This window comes from Macaca fascicularis, chromosome 5 (genome assembly GCF_037993035.2).
Source record: "Macaca fascicularis isolate 582-1 chromosome 5, T2T-MFA8v1.1".
Classification (NCBI taxonomy): domain Eukaryota; kingdom Metazoa; phylum Chordata; class Mammalia; order Primates; family Cercopithecidae; genus Macaca; species Macaca fascicularis.
The window spans coordinates 39,423,797-39,439,593 of record NC_088379.1 but is presented as its reverse complement, the minus strand read 5'-3'; the positions used below and the strand labels follow the sequence as shown (position 1 = coordinate 39,439,593).

At 38.8% G+C, this 15,797-nt stretch overlaps 1 protein-coding gene across 40 annotated transcripts in view; it reads right to left on the bottom strand.

The window, feature by feature from the left end:
* The window catches only part of N4BP2 (NEDD4 binding protein 2), a 96,826-nt gene that overhangs the window by 44,527 nt on the left and 36,502 nt on the right, over positions 1-15,797 (bottom strand). For 23 of the 40 annotated variants that reach the window (XM_074039583.1, XM_074039578.1, XM_074039586.1 and 20 more), the window contains 3 exons: positions 14,320-14,662; positions 8,343-9,486; positions 5,095-5,219 (listed from right to left, as the gene is read on the bottom strand). The exons of 1 other annotated variant lie outside the window; for it this stretch is intronic. In XM_074039583.1, the coding sequence (XP_073895684.1) occupies positions 5,095-5,219; positions 8,343-9,486; positions 14,320-14,548 (1,498 nt within the window). In that variant the 5' untranslated portion in view covers positions 14,549-14,662. Of the gene's footprint in view, positions 1-5,094; positions 5,220-8,342; positions 9,487-11,433; positions 11,527-14,319; positions 14,663-15,797 lie in introns of all 40 variants that reach the window. 16 more of the 40 variants (XM_074039605.1, XM_074039597.1, XM_074039604.1 and 13 more) reach the window with 3 other exon arrangements.

Sequence of the window (15,797 nt, the reverse complement as noted above, 5' to 3'; positions counted from 1 at the left end):
AACATAACAGATAATTAAAAATCATTTTTAAATAACAATATTTAAGTATTATGATTTTCAAAAAATCTGATGTTTTCATAATTTGAAAAACACAGATGCGCTAATTTTACTCACTGCTCAACTTCTAAATATCCCTTTGGGGACATAAAAATTAAGTAAGTACAGGTTGACTGGGCATGGTGGCTCATGCCCATAATCCCAGCACTTTGGGAAGCCAAAGCAGGTGGATCACTTGAGGTCAGGAGTTCAAAACCAACCTGGCCAATATGGTGAAATCCCATCTCTACTAAAAAAACAAAAATTATTTGGGCTTGGTGGTGCCCACCTGTAGTCCCAGCTACTCAAGAGGCTGAGATAAGAGAATCACTTGAAACCAGGAGGTGGAGTTTGCCATGAGCCAAGATCGTGCCACTGCACTCCAGCCTGGGCAACAGAGTGAGACTCTGCCTAAAAAATACAAAACAAGGCCGGGTGCAGTGGCTAACGCCTGTAATCCCAGAACTTTGGGAGGCCAAGGCAGGCAGATCATGAGGTCAGGAGTCCAAGACCAACCTGGCCAACATACTGAAACCCCGTCTCTACTAAAAATACAAAAATTAGCCAGGTGTGGTGCACGCATGTGAGTCCCAGCTACTTGGGAGGCTGAGGCGGGAGAATAGCTTGAACCCAGTATGCAAAGGTTGCAGTGAGCTGAGACCACGCCATTGCACTCCAGCCTGGGTGACAGAGTAAGACTCCGTTCCAAAAAAAAAAAAATACCCACATATTAAGACTGTCAAGCAAGAGAGAAATACCTTGAGTAGAAAAATTAAAATCAAACTATAGTTTGGAGTTTAGTTAATAATAATAAACCAATTTCTTAGTTTTGACAAATGTATCCTAGTTATATTAGATGTTAACATGAAGGATAAATTAGTGAAGGGTATACAGAAGCTTTCCATAGTATCTCTGCAACTTTTCCATAAATCTAATATTCAAAACTAAAGCTTAAAAATAAACAACAAACCCAAATGGACAAATACACACAAAATGTAATGACCTGAAATAAAGAAAATATTATAATACACTGTTGCACAAGGGATTTTCTTACCTTTCTTCCAAAGGAATTAGACCATACAGGAAATTAATGATGTACCACAACAAGTAAGTCTTACAAGTAATTATTTGGAAGTTTTCAAAGTTCTGCCCAGTCTCTAATAACTCACTAATGAAACAACCAATTTAAAAATGGGCAAAAGAGGCTGGGCATGGTACCTCACACCTATGATCCCAGCACTCTGGGAGACTGAGGCAGGCGAATCACCTGAGGTCAGGAGTTCTAGACCATCCTGGCCAACATAGTGAAACCCTGTCTGTACTAAAAATACAATTAGCCAGGGATGGTGGCACACACCTGTAATCCCAGCTACTCAGGAGGCCGAGGCACAAGAACCACTTGAACCCAGGAGGTGGAGGTTGCAATGAGTCAAGATCGTGCCACTGCACTCCAGCCTGAGCGACAGAGCAAATATGAATAGACATTTCTCCAGAGAAGATATACAAATGGCCAATAAACGCACAAAAAGATGTTCCACTTCATCAGCCATCAGAGAAAAGTAAATTGAAAGCACAATGAGATACCACTTCACACCTACCAGAATAGGAATAATCAAAAAAACGGACAATAACAAGTGTTGGTGAGGATGTGGAAAAGTTGAAACCCTCATAAATTATTAGAGGAAACATAAAAAGGTGTGATTGCTTTGGAAAACAGCATGGCAGTTCCTAGAAAGATCAGACATAGACATGTGTGTTTGTTTATAGCAGCAGTGTTCTTAATAGCCAAAAAGTGAAAACAATGCAAATGTCTACTAATTGATGAACAAATTAACAAAATGTGATATATCCACCCAATGGAATCTTACTGATCCATAAAAAGGAATGAAACACATGCTACAACATGGATGAAGCTTGAAAACATTATGCTAAGTGAAAGAAGCCAATCACAAAAGTCCACATGTTGTAGGAAAGGTCCAGAATAGGCAAATTATCTATAGTGACAAAACACAGACTAGAGAGAAATGAAGAGTGACTGTGAATAGGTACAGAATCTTTCTGAGATGATAAAAATGTTCTAAAATTTAGTGTGTTCTAAAAGTTGCAGCAAAGCCAAATTAAATAGAGTGTATTGACGAATGCACAGCCCTGAATATTAAGTTCTAAAAACCATTGAATTGTACAATTTAAATGGATGATTTGTATCGTACATGAATTTTGTCTTAACAAAGCAGTTTTAAAATGAATTCCACCTATTAACATATATTATTGTTGCTGTTATAATGGCATGCTGAACCATGCTAACACTTTTTTTTTTTGAGACAGAGTCTCGCTCTGTCACTCAGACTGGAGTGCAGTGGTGGGATCTTGGCTCACTGCAACCTCTACCTCCCAGGCTCAAGCGATTCTCCTGCCTCAGCCTCCCAAATAGCTGGGATTACAGGTGTGCACCATCATGCCTGGTTAATTTTTGTATTTTTAGTAGAGATGGGGTCACGCCATGTTGGCCAGGCTGGTCTCGAACTCCTGACCTCAGGTGATCCATCTGCCTAAGCCTCCCAAAGTGCTGGAATTACAGGCGTGAGCCACTGCGCCCAGCCAATGCTAACACTTTTTACCTTCACTTAACTTTCACAACAATCCTAGGAGTTAAGTATTATTATTCCCTTTCACAAAGGGGACACTGGGCCTTGGAAAGTATAAATAACTTGCACAAGATCATATAGCTAGTAACTGGTGAATCCAAGGGTGATCTTCATCACCAAATCATACTGCCTCCTTTGGTTTTAGTTATGTTGGTATTTTCAGATTCCTGAATTCTTAATCTTTAGTTCAAAAATGAATATATAAAAAGTTAACAATGTCTGAAGATGGCAAACCCAATAATCACCTTTATAGTACACTTATCATAAAAGACTGAGGGCCAGGTGCGGTGGCTCATGCCTGTAATCCCAGCACTTTGGGAGGCCGAGATAGGCGGATCACGAAGTCAAGAGATCGAGACCATCCTGGCCAACATGGTGAAACCCTGTCTGTACTAAAAATACAAAAATTAGCTGGGCATGGTGGCCTATGCCTGTAGTCCCCATTACTCAGGAGGCTGAGGCAGGAGAATTGCTTAAACCCAGGAGGCAGACATTACAGTGAGCTGAGATCAAGCCACCGCATTCCAGCCTAGCGACAGACCAGGACTCTGTCTCAAAAAGAAAAAAACCTGAGGAAAATATAGTCCCTATATCTTAATAAGATTCTCCATAGAAAATTCAAACTATGCAAATAAACATTTAATGATAAAACCACCTTCACTGAATAGACAGTTATGCTAGCAAGGAAACTAAATTTTTACCTATGATGTCCCTACAGATTCAGTTTATAGAGAGTCGTTTTTATTCTCACACTATCTTCTATAAAAAGTAAACCAATCGCCAGGCATACTGGCTCATGCCTGTAATCCCAGCACTTTGGGAGACCGAGGCAGGTAAATCACAAGGTCAGGCATTCAAGACCAGCCTGGCCAACACGGTGAAACCCGTCTCTACTAAAAATACAAAAATTAGCCAGGCACGGTAGAATGCGCCTGTAATCACAGCTACTCAGGAGGAGGCTAAGGCAGGAGAATCGCTTGAACCCGGGAGGCAGAGGTTGCAGTGAGCCGAGATTGAGCCACTGCACTCCAGCCTGGGCAACAGAGTGAGACTTGGTCTCAAAAAAAAAAAAAAAAAGAGTAAACCAATCTAACGAAGACCAGTGGTTAACTGGTCAAACTCCATTTCTAGTGGTTCAAATTTGATTTTAGAAAGCAGTAACCAGGCTGGGCATGGTGGCTCAAACCTGTAATCCCAACACTTTGGGAGGCCGAGGTAGGCAGACCACTTCAGGACAGGCGTCCGAGACAAGCCTGGCTCTGGCCAATATGGCAAAACCCCATCTCTACTAAAAATACAAAAATTAGCCAGGCATGGTGGCACACGCCTATAGTCCCAACTACTCAGGCTGGGAGGCTGAGGCATGAGAATTGCTTGAACGTGGGAGGCTGACGTTGCAGTGGGCCGAGATCACACCACTGCACTGCAGCCAGGCGACACAGCAAGACTCTGTGTCAAAAAAAAAAAAAAGACAACAGTAACCAGAGCATAGGAAACAAGTGCAATTTCCTTACAGCTATTCTGAGATCCAAGCAGAAAATTAGATTTACTTCTCAAAAGATCCCTACTGATAACTTAAATATGCCACACAATATTCTAAGTACCTTACAAAAATTAACTATTTGAATCCTTATAACAACCCTATAAGACAAACTTACCTCTTACTATGTAACACAAGAATTAATGTTAATTATAGTTAAAATTTTATATATACTATACAGTTATAGCTTGGGTACGGTGGCTCACACCTGTAATCTCAGCACTTTGGGAGACCAAGGCAGGCGGATCACCTAAGGTCAGGAGTTCGAGACCAGCCTGGCCAACATGGGGAAATCCTGTCGCTACAAAAAATACAAAAATTAGCCAGGTGTGGTGGCATGCACCTGTAATCCCAGCTACTCAGGAAGCTGAGACAGGAGAATCACTTGAACACAGGAGGCAGAGGTTGCAGTGAACCGAGATTGCACCACTGCACTACAGCCTGGGCACAGAGCGAGACTCCATCTCGAAAAAAAATACTAAGCCAATTTAGCTGGGCGCAGTGGCTCACTTCTGCAAACTCGGCACTTTGGGAGGCTGAGAGAGGCAGATTGCTTAAGCCCAGGAGTTCAAGACCAGCCTGGACAACAAAGTGAGATCCTGTCTCTACAAAAAATACAAAAATTAGCCAGGGATGGTGGCGCACATCTGTGGTACCAGCTACTCGGGAGGCTAATGTGGGAGGATCACCTGAACCCAGAAGTCAAGGCTGCAGTGAGCCAAGATCACACCACTGCACTCTAGCCTGTGCAACATAGCGAGAACCTGCCTCAAAAAAAAAAAAAACAAAAAACAAATACACAAACAAATACTAAGTGAATCTTTTCTTTATATTACTCACAACGTTACCCAGAATCTGATTATCTGTTCTTACCACGATTCTGGTTCCATTCATGTGCTTCTCCTAAGTACTTTACATCAAACTGGTACTGTCCATTTATATAAAAATAATCATCAGTACTAAGAATGACTCCACTTGGATTATCCTCTTGCAAAGTCCTGTGAAAGATAAATGAAATAATTTTCATTACCTTTTCTTCTAAATTTTCTCTCCTAATTTTTTCAAAGTCATAAACCAAATACATTATTCAAGTACTATCATTTTGTAGATCACTTGAGGCCAGGAGTTCAAGGCCAGCCTGGCCAACGTGGTGAAGCTCCATCACTATTAAAAATACAAAAATTAGCCAGGTATGGTGGCATGCACCTACAGTCCCAGCTACTAGAGGCTGAGGCATGAAAATTGCTAGAACCCAGGAGGTGGAGGTTGCAGTGAACTGAGATTGCACCACTGTATTCCAGTCTGGGCAACAGGCGAGACTGTGTCTCAAAATAAATAAATAAATAAAATAAAAGAATAAAAATCAGTCTGGGCAACATAGCAAGAACCCAACTACACAAAAAAGACAAAAATTAGGCAGGTGTGGTAGTGTGCACCTATAATCCCAGTTGCTTGGGAAGCTAAGTTGGGAGGATCACTTGAACCCAAGAGGTTTAGGTTACAGAGAGCCAAGGTTGCACCACTGCACTCCAGCCTGGGTGACACAATAAGACCCTCTCTCAAAAAAAAAAAAAGAAAGAAAGAAAGAAAGAAAAAATTAAACACAAATAGATAAATAAAAGAATAAACATATTGTAATATTCAAACAAATCATACTGAAAATACTCTAAGCAGAAGTTTAATTCCAAAAAAATCCAACCTAAGGCAGGTCTATTTTGCTTTATGTAAATTATTATTCAGAAACTTGTTTTTAATGTTATGAAGACCTTTTATCCTTAACTATAAAATCGTTATAATGGTTTGAAGATTAACAAATGTTTAACTATCCTTTTCTGAAAATATATATCCCTTTCTGTAGCATCTGTTAAGTGCCAGGCACTGTTTTAAACAGCACTGAGCATACATCAATGAACAAAAAAACACAAAAACGCTTGCACTCATGGAGCTTACATTCTAGGGAATGCTCATTTGATCCCAATTCCTATGTTTATCCTCTTCTCTTTGTAGCTTTCCCTTCTCTGACACTTCCTTTTTTACCATTAAACATGCATATATCTCAGCTATCTTAAAAAATTCTAACTAGGCTGGGTATGATAGCTCATGCCTATAGTCCCAGCACTTTGGGAGGCTGAGGTGGGAGGACTGCTTGAGCCCAGAAGTTTGAGATGAGCCTGGGCAAGATGACGAGATTCTGTCTCTACAAAAAATTTTAAAATGAGCCGGGTGTGATGGCCCATGCCTGCAGTCCCAGCTACTCGGGAGGCCAAGGCAGGAGGATTGCCTGAACCCAGGAATTCAAGACAACAATAAGCTATGATCATGCCACTGCACTCCAGCCTGGGTGACAAAGCAAGTCCCTGTCTCTTAAAAAAAAAAAAAAAAAAAAAAGTTTGAGACCAGCCTGGCCAACATGGTGAAACCCTGTCTCTACTAAAAATATAAAAATTAGCTGGGGGTGGCAGCAGGCACCTGTAATCCCAGCTACTCAGGAGACTGAGGCTGGAGAATCTCATAAACCTGGGGAGGTGGAGGTTGCAGTAAGCTGAGATCACACCACTGCACAACAGCCTGGACGACAGAGTCAGACTCTGTCAAAAAAAAAAAAAATTGTAACTACACTTTGTGACCCCTTTCAACTACTACCCAACTTCTCTCTTTCCCTTAACTCCATCATCAGAGCTTGCTAAACCCTTTTGCTTTCTACCCTCACAGGACAACAAAATTGTTTCTCAGATATCCATTCATGACCTTCTTTCCAAAAAATTCAAAAAGACTTTTTGCATCCATCGTTTTCCTTTGGTTTGAATATGGGACCATTCTCTTCAAGACAACGCAGGTTCTATGTCTCAACACTATCCCCGTTATTTCTCTCTCTTCATTCAAAAAATATTAAGTTTCTACCTTGTGACAAGCACATTTTTCTTTACCCACACTCAAACTGTAGCTGCCTCTGATTCTAAAGGCCCCTGAAACCTAGTTCTTCAAAATTGTCTCACAGCTCAACTGCCTTCTAAGGTACCACCTTTCAGTCCAATCTCTTTCATGAAACACACTGCCATGACTGACAGTAACATCTATAATATTGTTTTATTGTTGTTGTTGCTATTAAGTCAGTTAGAAAAGCCTACATGTCTACTGAAAAATATGCCTGTAAGTGTATCAGCAGAATATGTGGAAATTTACTGGCAGAGAAACTCAGACACAGAAAAGATATTAAAAAAAAAAAAACTAAAAATAAGTTTATGAAGGACATTCTCCAGTTATCTATGCATATTCATTAAGACTAGACTAGATACACCCAGGATCAAATAGAGGACACCCAACTAATAATATTAGAAGGCTAACGATTAAAATTTGGAAGAAGAAAAAAAAAACTAGCAAATAAAATAGATTAGGTGAAATCTTCTGGAATTTAAAGGTTAAGCAGGGATAGAGAGAAATTATGAAAACAATACTCTTCAAGGAGTGCCACTGAAACCATTACAAAGCTGCCTGTAACACTTGACTCCTATCTCCCAGATTAAGGCACTCACAGCCTACCTTAACTACAGAAGGGATAAAGGTGTATATATGAGATCAAATAACTAATGGTACTCTATTTTGGAACAGAAAAGTCCCTGAAAACTTGAAGTTCTCTGACTACCAGTTGTCATCCTATACTCTCTTCCTTCAAATCACATATTTCTAAAAGCATTATTTAACAACATTCTATAATCCTGAATTTCCAACTACCAGTAAAATTAATATATTTAAGACTTTCATTCCATGAAATCAAGATCAATTATACCTCTTTAACTCTGTGATCAAAGCTGAACTCATCTTTCTCCCACTCAAATTAGCTCTCCTCTACTATGTCAATAACTCACAATTTTGGAATCCTCTTTAATTTTTTCTTCTGTCTTTCAAAGAGATAGTCAAAGATGAAGGGATTCCATAAAAAAAGTTTCCAGAGAAAATAGTGTTATTATTAGCTACACAAAGTTAGTAAAACTTAGTAAAAAGAAAACATTTTAGGGGTTACTAAAGATCTGTACTAAGCAAAGCATTTTGCATATATATTCACACTTGTGTTCAAATTCAGACATTATACTATTTTTTTAAAACCCAATTAAACCTCATACCTTGCCAAAAAAGATTTTCCAGATCCTGGAAGACCTCTGAGAAGAACAAGAACTAGTCCAACATAAGATGTCTTCTTTCTTACAACCTGAGAAACTGGGGTTTCTTGTACTTGATAAGCACTTGTTCCATCTTTATTTCTCCATACTTTTGTTGGGGAAGTGTGAGAAATAACTGAGGGTGGAAATGTGTAGTTCACAGATCTCCAGTGTGCAGCTGTGGTTACAACAGGAGCTACAAAGCCATGGTTTCCTTGGAAGAGGTCAAAAGCAGGAATCATTGGATTCCACATCGGTGGAGGTGGCGGAGGAGGCAACAGTAAGGGGAGAGGAGCAAGTACTGGGCAGTAACTCACATCTTTCCCCTTAGTTGGCAGTTCAGGATGTTTGTGTGGCTTGAAGTTGAACCCTTCGGAAGGCAGAAAAACATCAGAGACCCGAGTAGATTTTTGATCCCCACCCGTACCCGGTAAATCAAGCCCTGGAAGGTTTAAAGAAGCCTGAGGTTCGCTGGCATCCAAATCTACAGGAGCTTCAGAGAACTGAGCCTCAACACACTCAGATTCTAAAAGTTCTTTCTGTTTTTGATTGAGACTGCTACAGCCCACGATGGAGTCACTTGCTACATTTAAAGAACTACTGAGAAGAGAATCTTCTGGGTAGTTACTTTCCAAAGCCAATGTGTTATCCTTTATAAAACATTTGGACTCGCTCAAAACAGAATGTGAAGGTAATGGGTTTAAACTTAACGTAGAGCCAGAATTGTCTAAATTTTCACTGTTCAAATTCATATTTTGTGTAGAAAAAATGGGAGTCATATTACTTGAATCAGGATTTACAAACTCACTCAGGTCATTAAAACTATTAACATCTTGTGAAGGCAAAAATGAGTATACTTGGTCATCAGGAGAAGAGTTCAATTTCTCAAAAGCATTTTGTATTAAGGAATCCAGGTCTTCAGTTAGCTGCATGTCCAAAAATGAATCTATTTTTGAATCTTCACTCTCTTCTTCAGGACGTTTTTCCATTATTTCACTTTCTGCTGCACCTACTTGGTTCCCAGAAGCAACAAAACTTTGTGAAGATGATTCTTCTATCTTGGTATCAGTGGCAGATAATTCTAATAGACAATCCATGGCATTTTCAACTGTACAACAACAAGAATAATAACAACAACAAAAACATAGAGAAAACAGATTTAATAATTTTATTAAAATCCAGCTAAAATTATATTGGATTTTGCATTGAACAAAATATAAATGTACAATGTTCATGTTATTTTTAAAAAATTAATATTTTACTAACATACCAAAGTCTGTAGTGGCAAAAAGTCTGAATGATGGAGACATGCAATCCTATTCTTTCAGGAAACAGTAATAAACCAAGCTAATAAACTAATTAAATAAATATTATTTGCTGAATTTATTGAGTAAATGTATAGATATCTGTCATTGGATATATTAGGCTTATTTATAAAAGTCCTAAAGCCTGTTGATTAATTTAACAAATACCTATTGAATATACACTTTTAAATATTAAGTATTTTATATATTCTCTTAGTAAATCTAATTTATTTACATGATCCATGCTATGAATTGCACTTAATACAAATATATTTATGAGTGTGTACTGCATATCAGAAATATTTTATAAAAAAAAATCTTTAATAGATTTTTTTTGCAGTCTAATAGAGAACTTTGCAGTCTAATAGAGATTAAAAACAATTATATTAGAGACAATTACATTGTAATATAATACAGATTAAATAATGCACACTTTTGGCCAGGCGCAGTGGCTCATGCCTGTAATCCCAGCACTTTGGGAGGCTGAGGCAGGTGGATCACCTGAGGTCAGGAGTTAGAGACCAGCCTAGTCAACATGGCGAAACTCTGTCTCTACTAAAAATATAAAAATTAGCTGGGTGTAGTGGCAGCGCATGCCTGTAATCCCAGCTACTCAGGAGCCCGAGGTGGGAGAATTTCTTGAACCGGCAAGGCAGAGGTGGTAGTGAGCAGAGATCGAGCCACTGCACTCCAGCCTTGGTGACAGAGCGAGACTCCCTCTCAAAAATAAATAAATAAATAATGCACATTTTTGATAATGTACAAATGCCATAGAAGCACAAGGGAGAATAAGAAAAGATTTCACATAAGGTGATATGTGAACTGGGACTTGAAGATTAAAAAGTAACTTGCCAGACACAAGAGAAAAAAGGGTAAACCCAGGCTTGGCTCTCCCTAGAGGGAGGTTGATTGGGTAAAATTGGGAACAGTCCTGTATGCCATGTTAAGAAATATTAATTTTATTTTCGAAGGGAACTTGAAGGAAACTACCAGTCATAGCATTTCAGCTAGAAGTTTTATACACATCACCTCACTGAATCCTCAAATACTACCATGAGGTATATTATTCCTAGCAAACAGATGAAGAAATGAAGTTAAAAAGTACATTAACTTGGCCCAAGTCACACAGATAGTCAGTGACAGAGCCAGGACTGGTGTATCTGACTCCAATGCTGAGCTCTTTCTGTTATAACACAAATAGGGAGCCATTAGAAATTTTAAGGCCAGGTGTGGTGGCTCATGCCTATAATCCTAACATTTTGGGAGGCTGAGGCAGGTAGATCGCTTGAGACCAGGAGTTCAAGACCAGCCTGGGCAACATGGAAAAACCCTATCTCTACAAAAATTAGCCAGTGTGGTAGGGTGTCTGAGGTAGCAGAATCGCTTCAGCCCAGGAGGTGAAGGCTACAGTAAGCCTCTAGTGAAAGTGATTAGATTACTGCACTCCAGCCTGGGCAACTGAGTGAGGCCCTATCCCAAAAAAAAAAAAGGAAACCAAAAAAAAAATAAAATAAAATTAGAATTTTTAAGCATTTGAAGTTTGGAGCGAGGGGTTGTTTATTTTGTGTTTTGTCTTGCTGTTTTAAGAAAGGTAAGTCTGGAAACAGCACAGCAGAGTAGGTAACAGCTCTGGTCTGGAGTCAGAACACCAACATTTAAATCTCTACTGCTGGCTATGACACTTTCAACAAGTTAACGTCCCTAAACCTCGATTTTCTCATTTGTAATATGGGGATAATAAAAGCACCTACCTCATAGGTTGTTGTGAGGATTAAATGAGATAATCCATGAAAAAGTGCTGTGCACAAAGAACTGGCACCTAGTAAGCACCCAATTAATGTTCCCTTAAGAAGAAAAACAAAGAGGGATTGGAGGGGGCAAGCCTGGCAGAGACCAATTAGGAGATCATAGCAATACTACAAAGGACAGAAAACCTAAAAATGGAAGAAAAGAAAAAAAGGTTGGGGGGGGCAGGGAGGGGGGAAAAAAAAGAAAGCAAACATAAGGAGTATTTCTATGAAAAAAATCTACATGACAGTAAAGTGACAGTAAAACCAGAAAAGATCAACTAAAAATTTAATGTGTATACAATGAAAAATTACACTAACACTAAGTAAAAGTAAATTAAAGACCAAGATGGATAGGTACTTATCACATAAAAAGAAAAGTCCTTATACAGATTGTTGGGAAAAATTAAAACCATGGTAAAAAAAAAAAAAACTTTTTTCAATGAATGAACAATTTACACAAGATTACAAGAATAAACAACCATGTACAAAAATGTCCAACATTCCTCTTTATTAAATCAACACAAAGAAAAATGCAATTTTATTCCTATTAAAACCTTAAAACACAGGCCAGGTGTGGTGGTTCACGCCTGTAATCCTAGCACTTTGGGAGGCTGAGGCAGGTGGATGACCTGAGGTCAGGAGTTCAAGACCAGCTTGGCCAGCATGACGAAATCCCATCTCTACTAAAAATACAAAAAAAGAAAATTAGCTGGGCATGGTGGCAGACGCCTGTAATCCCAGCTACTTGTAGAGCCTGAGGCAGGAGAATCACCTGAACCCGGGAGGCCGAGGTTGCAGAGAGCTGAGATGGCACCACTGCACTCCAGCCTGGGCAGCAAGAGCGAAACTCCATCTCAAAAAAAAAAAAAAATCTTAAAACACTACTACACAATGTTGAAAAGGCTGAAGTGAAACCACTACACTTATGCAAGGCTGGTGGAATTACAAATCAGAACACCTCACTGGTAGGCAATTTAGGAGTATGCTTCCAAGAGCCAAAGCAGTTCTTACCCTGTGATGCAAGAAAATAAAGTTTTGGAACTAAGAAAAAAAAGCCAAAAGAAAGAAAAATATATTTTTTACCAAGATGTTCTCTGCAATATTAATTATTCGTGAAAAATGGAGATATAATTAAACTATAGCACAACAACTCAGTAGAATATTAGAAACCCGTTAAAAATATAGATTACAGCAACACAGACAAAATGTTTATGTTAAGTTAAAAATACATAATACAAAATTCCACCACTCAAATCGCAAATGCTTATGAACAAGGTCTATAGAAGATTCTGAAAAACAAAAATAAGTTGTTTTGTTATGGTATAGGATGATGTGGATTTCTTATAATTCTTCATTGCTGTATTAGTTTATATGCAACAATTAAATTTGAAACACATCAAAGGAAAATGTTGAAGTAACTTACAAAATTCAATATACTATCATTTCTGAGCATCATGCACTGCTGACAACTGGTTTTCTGCATACATAACTGGATAAGACATGCTCACATCACAGACCACACAATGACTGAAACTGGAAGTTTATAACACATTACCAAAACTTTCCAAATCTAGAATAATTTTATCTTATACTAATCATGGCTAGTAACAATACTAAGCATCAACATTTAATTACTCATCTAGCCAACTTACATAAACTCCCTTCTGTCTACATACTTGTAAACAATGTATGACAAGTTATTAATAACCTACCATACTGAAGACTTTACCAACAACAAAAAAATAAAACTCAATTGTCACCAAAAAAAAGTCCTATGAGGTGCATACTGTTATTTTTCTCCCTAACAGATTAGAAAACTGAGACTCAGAGAGATTAAGTGGCAGAGCTGGAAATCCAACCCAGGTTTCTTGACTCCAAAGTCAATGTTTTGAAATTATACTACTCTGCTAGCCTCAACTCTTTTTTTTTTTTTGAGACGGTGTCTCGCTCTGTCGCCCAGGCTGGAGTGCAGTGGCGCGATCTCGGCTCACTGCAAGCTCCGCCTCCCGGGTTCACGCCATTCTCCTGCCTCAGCCTCCCGAGTAGCTGGGACTACAGGCGCCCACAACCGCGCCCGGCTAATTTTTTGTATTTTTAGTAGAGACGGGGTTTCACCGTGGTCTCCATTTCCTGACCTTGTGATCCGCCCGCCTCGGCCTCCCAAAGTGCTGGGATTACAGGCGTGAGCCACCGCGCCCGACTAGCCTCAACTCTTAATCAGCTCTTATTTTCAAAATTATACTTACCTAGTTGCTTAATAGATATTTACTCAGTTCCTATTATGAGTCAGTTGCCATGTTATGGGCTGAAGATACAGGAGTAAAACAAAGTTTTTAAAACCTCTGTCTTTATGGAGCTTACATTAGAGGAGAGTGGTTCTCAACCAGGTACAATTTTGCCTCCCAGGGAACAAATGACAAGACATGGAGACATTTTTTATTGTCACACCTGGGTGGTAAGGAGCTACTGGCAACTAGTGTGTATAGGCCGGGGATGCTGCTAAACCTACAATGCATAGGAGAGCCACTCAAAAGAAAGGATTATGTAGCCTAAAGTGTCAATAGTGCCAGTCTGTTCTAGAGTAAAGATGAAAGAGATAGAATATGATATCTATACAAATACCTTACATTTAGAACTGCACATTTCTTAAGAGTAGAAACTATGTTTCATTCTTCATATCCCAAATACCAACTCAAATACCAACCTTAATAACTTGCCAACAGCAGATGATTAATAAATGATGAATAAAATAGAAATAAGACATTTTTCTATATTACTATTAATCATGGCATAGTACACAAAGTCTTCTTATAAGATGGACAGGGTTCAAACTAAACTTTTTCTCACCTTTGAAATCACATTCAGAAAGCATCAAATACACTACATCAGGATCCAGATCAGAAAACATCTCTGAGATACTGGTGAAGAGTTCTTCCTGATCAACTTTTGTCTCACCCATGGAAGGAAGAGTAGTGGTTGGCTCCTCACGACTAGCAACACTGGATACGATAACTTCCTTAGGGTTTGCAGTCTTCCGAAAAGGATTTCCCCCAAGATTTTTCCTTTTCCTTGGCATTCTGACTTCCAAAACTAAAATGTTTCCCTTTTCTTAGTTAAGATGTTTGATATTTAAGTCATAATTCAAAAAAAATAGGGTTAAATATCTTGCACAATCCAGCAGTAAAAAGACCTAAAATAGAAAGCAATTAAAAACACTCAGACTATATATATTTCCATTTCTGAAATCGGAATGACATCTTTATTTAGCTCTAAGAAAGTACCACCAACTCTAACAACAGAGCTAAAAAGTAGTCAATTTCTCTCTCTCCAAAATATTCAGGTTTTGCCAGGATTGAACATGTTAAAAATTAAGATGTTAACAATATATATTTCAGAACAATGAATACACTGTTTCAATATATTTTTTCATTTTTAAAAACATGAAAGTCTTCATAAATATAATTAGAATGCATACTGAACACCTATACTCAGATGTCCAATAGGCACCGTACATTTAACATGTCCAAAACAGCTCCTCATCACCCCCTTCAAAACTGCTTTTCCCAGTCTTTCCCATCTCAGTTAGCGCAACTGTATCATTCCAATGACTCAGGCCAAAATCTTGGAATAATCCTTGACTCCTCTCATCCCACATGCAACTGGTAAGCCAATTTTGTCAATGTGACTCCCAAAACGTATCCAGAATACTATTATTCCTCACTGCCACCACCCTAGACTTAGCTACCACAGCCTCTTGCCTAAATTCCTAGAAGTCTCCTGTCTCTTGGTTTCCACCCTTGCCCCTTCAGTCTATTTAGCACCAAAGCCAGAGTGACTCAATTAAACCATAGGTTGGACCATGCCTTTCTTCTACTAAACTATCCACTAGCTCCCTAACTCAAGATAAAAGCTAGAGCCCTTAAAATGGCCCATAACCTGGACACTGGTCACCTCTGCACTGTCCTTTCCCTTAGCCACACTTAAGTCTCCTCGCTCTTCTTCAAACACACCAGCAATGTCCTCCCTTGGGAACCTTTACACCTTGGTTCCCTCTACGGAACCACTTTTCTCCAATTATCTCCTTATCACCTTCTTATCATTATTCAAATATTACCTTCTCAAGACCTCAGTGCCTCAACACTATTTACCCCACTTTCCTACTTGAATTTTCTCCACAGGACTTATTGTTTTCTTACATAGCATATGTTTTATACACATATTGTATTTACCACCCATATTCCAATAAAGTGTAAGCTCCACAAGGGCAGGGACTCATATCTGGAATAGAACTACAGGCAGTCTGCTTGTTTTCTCTGCTTGAATAT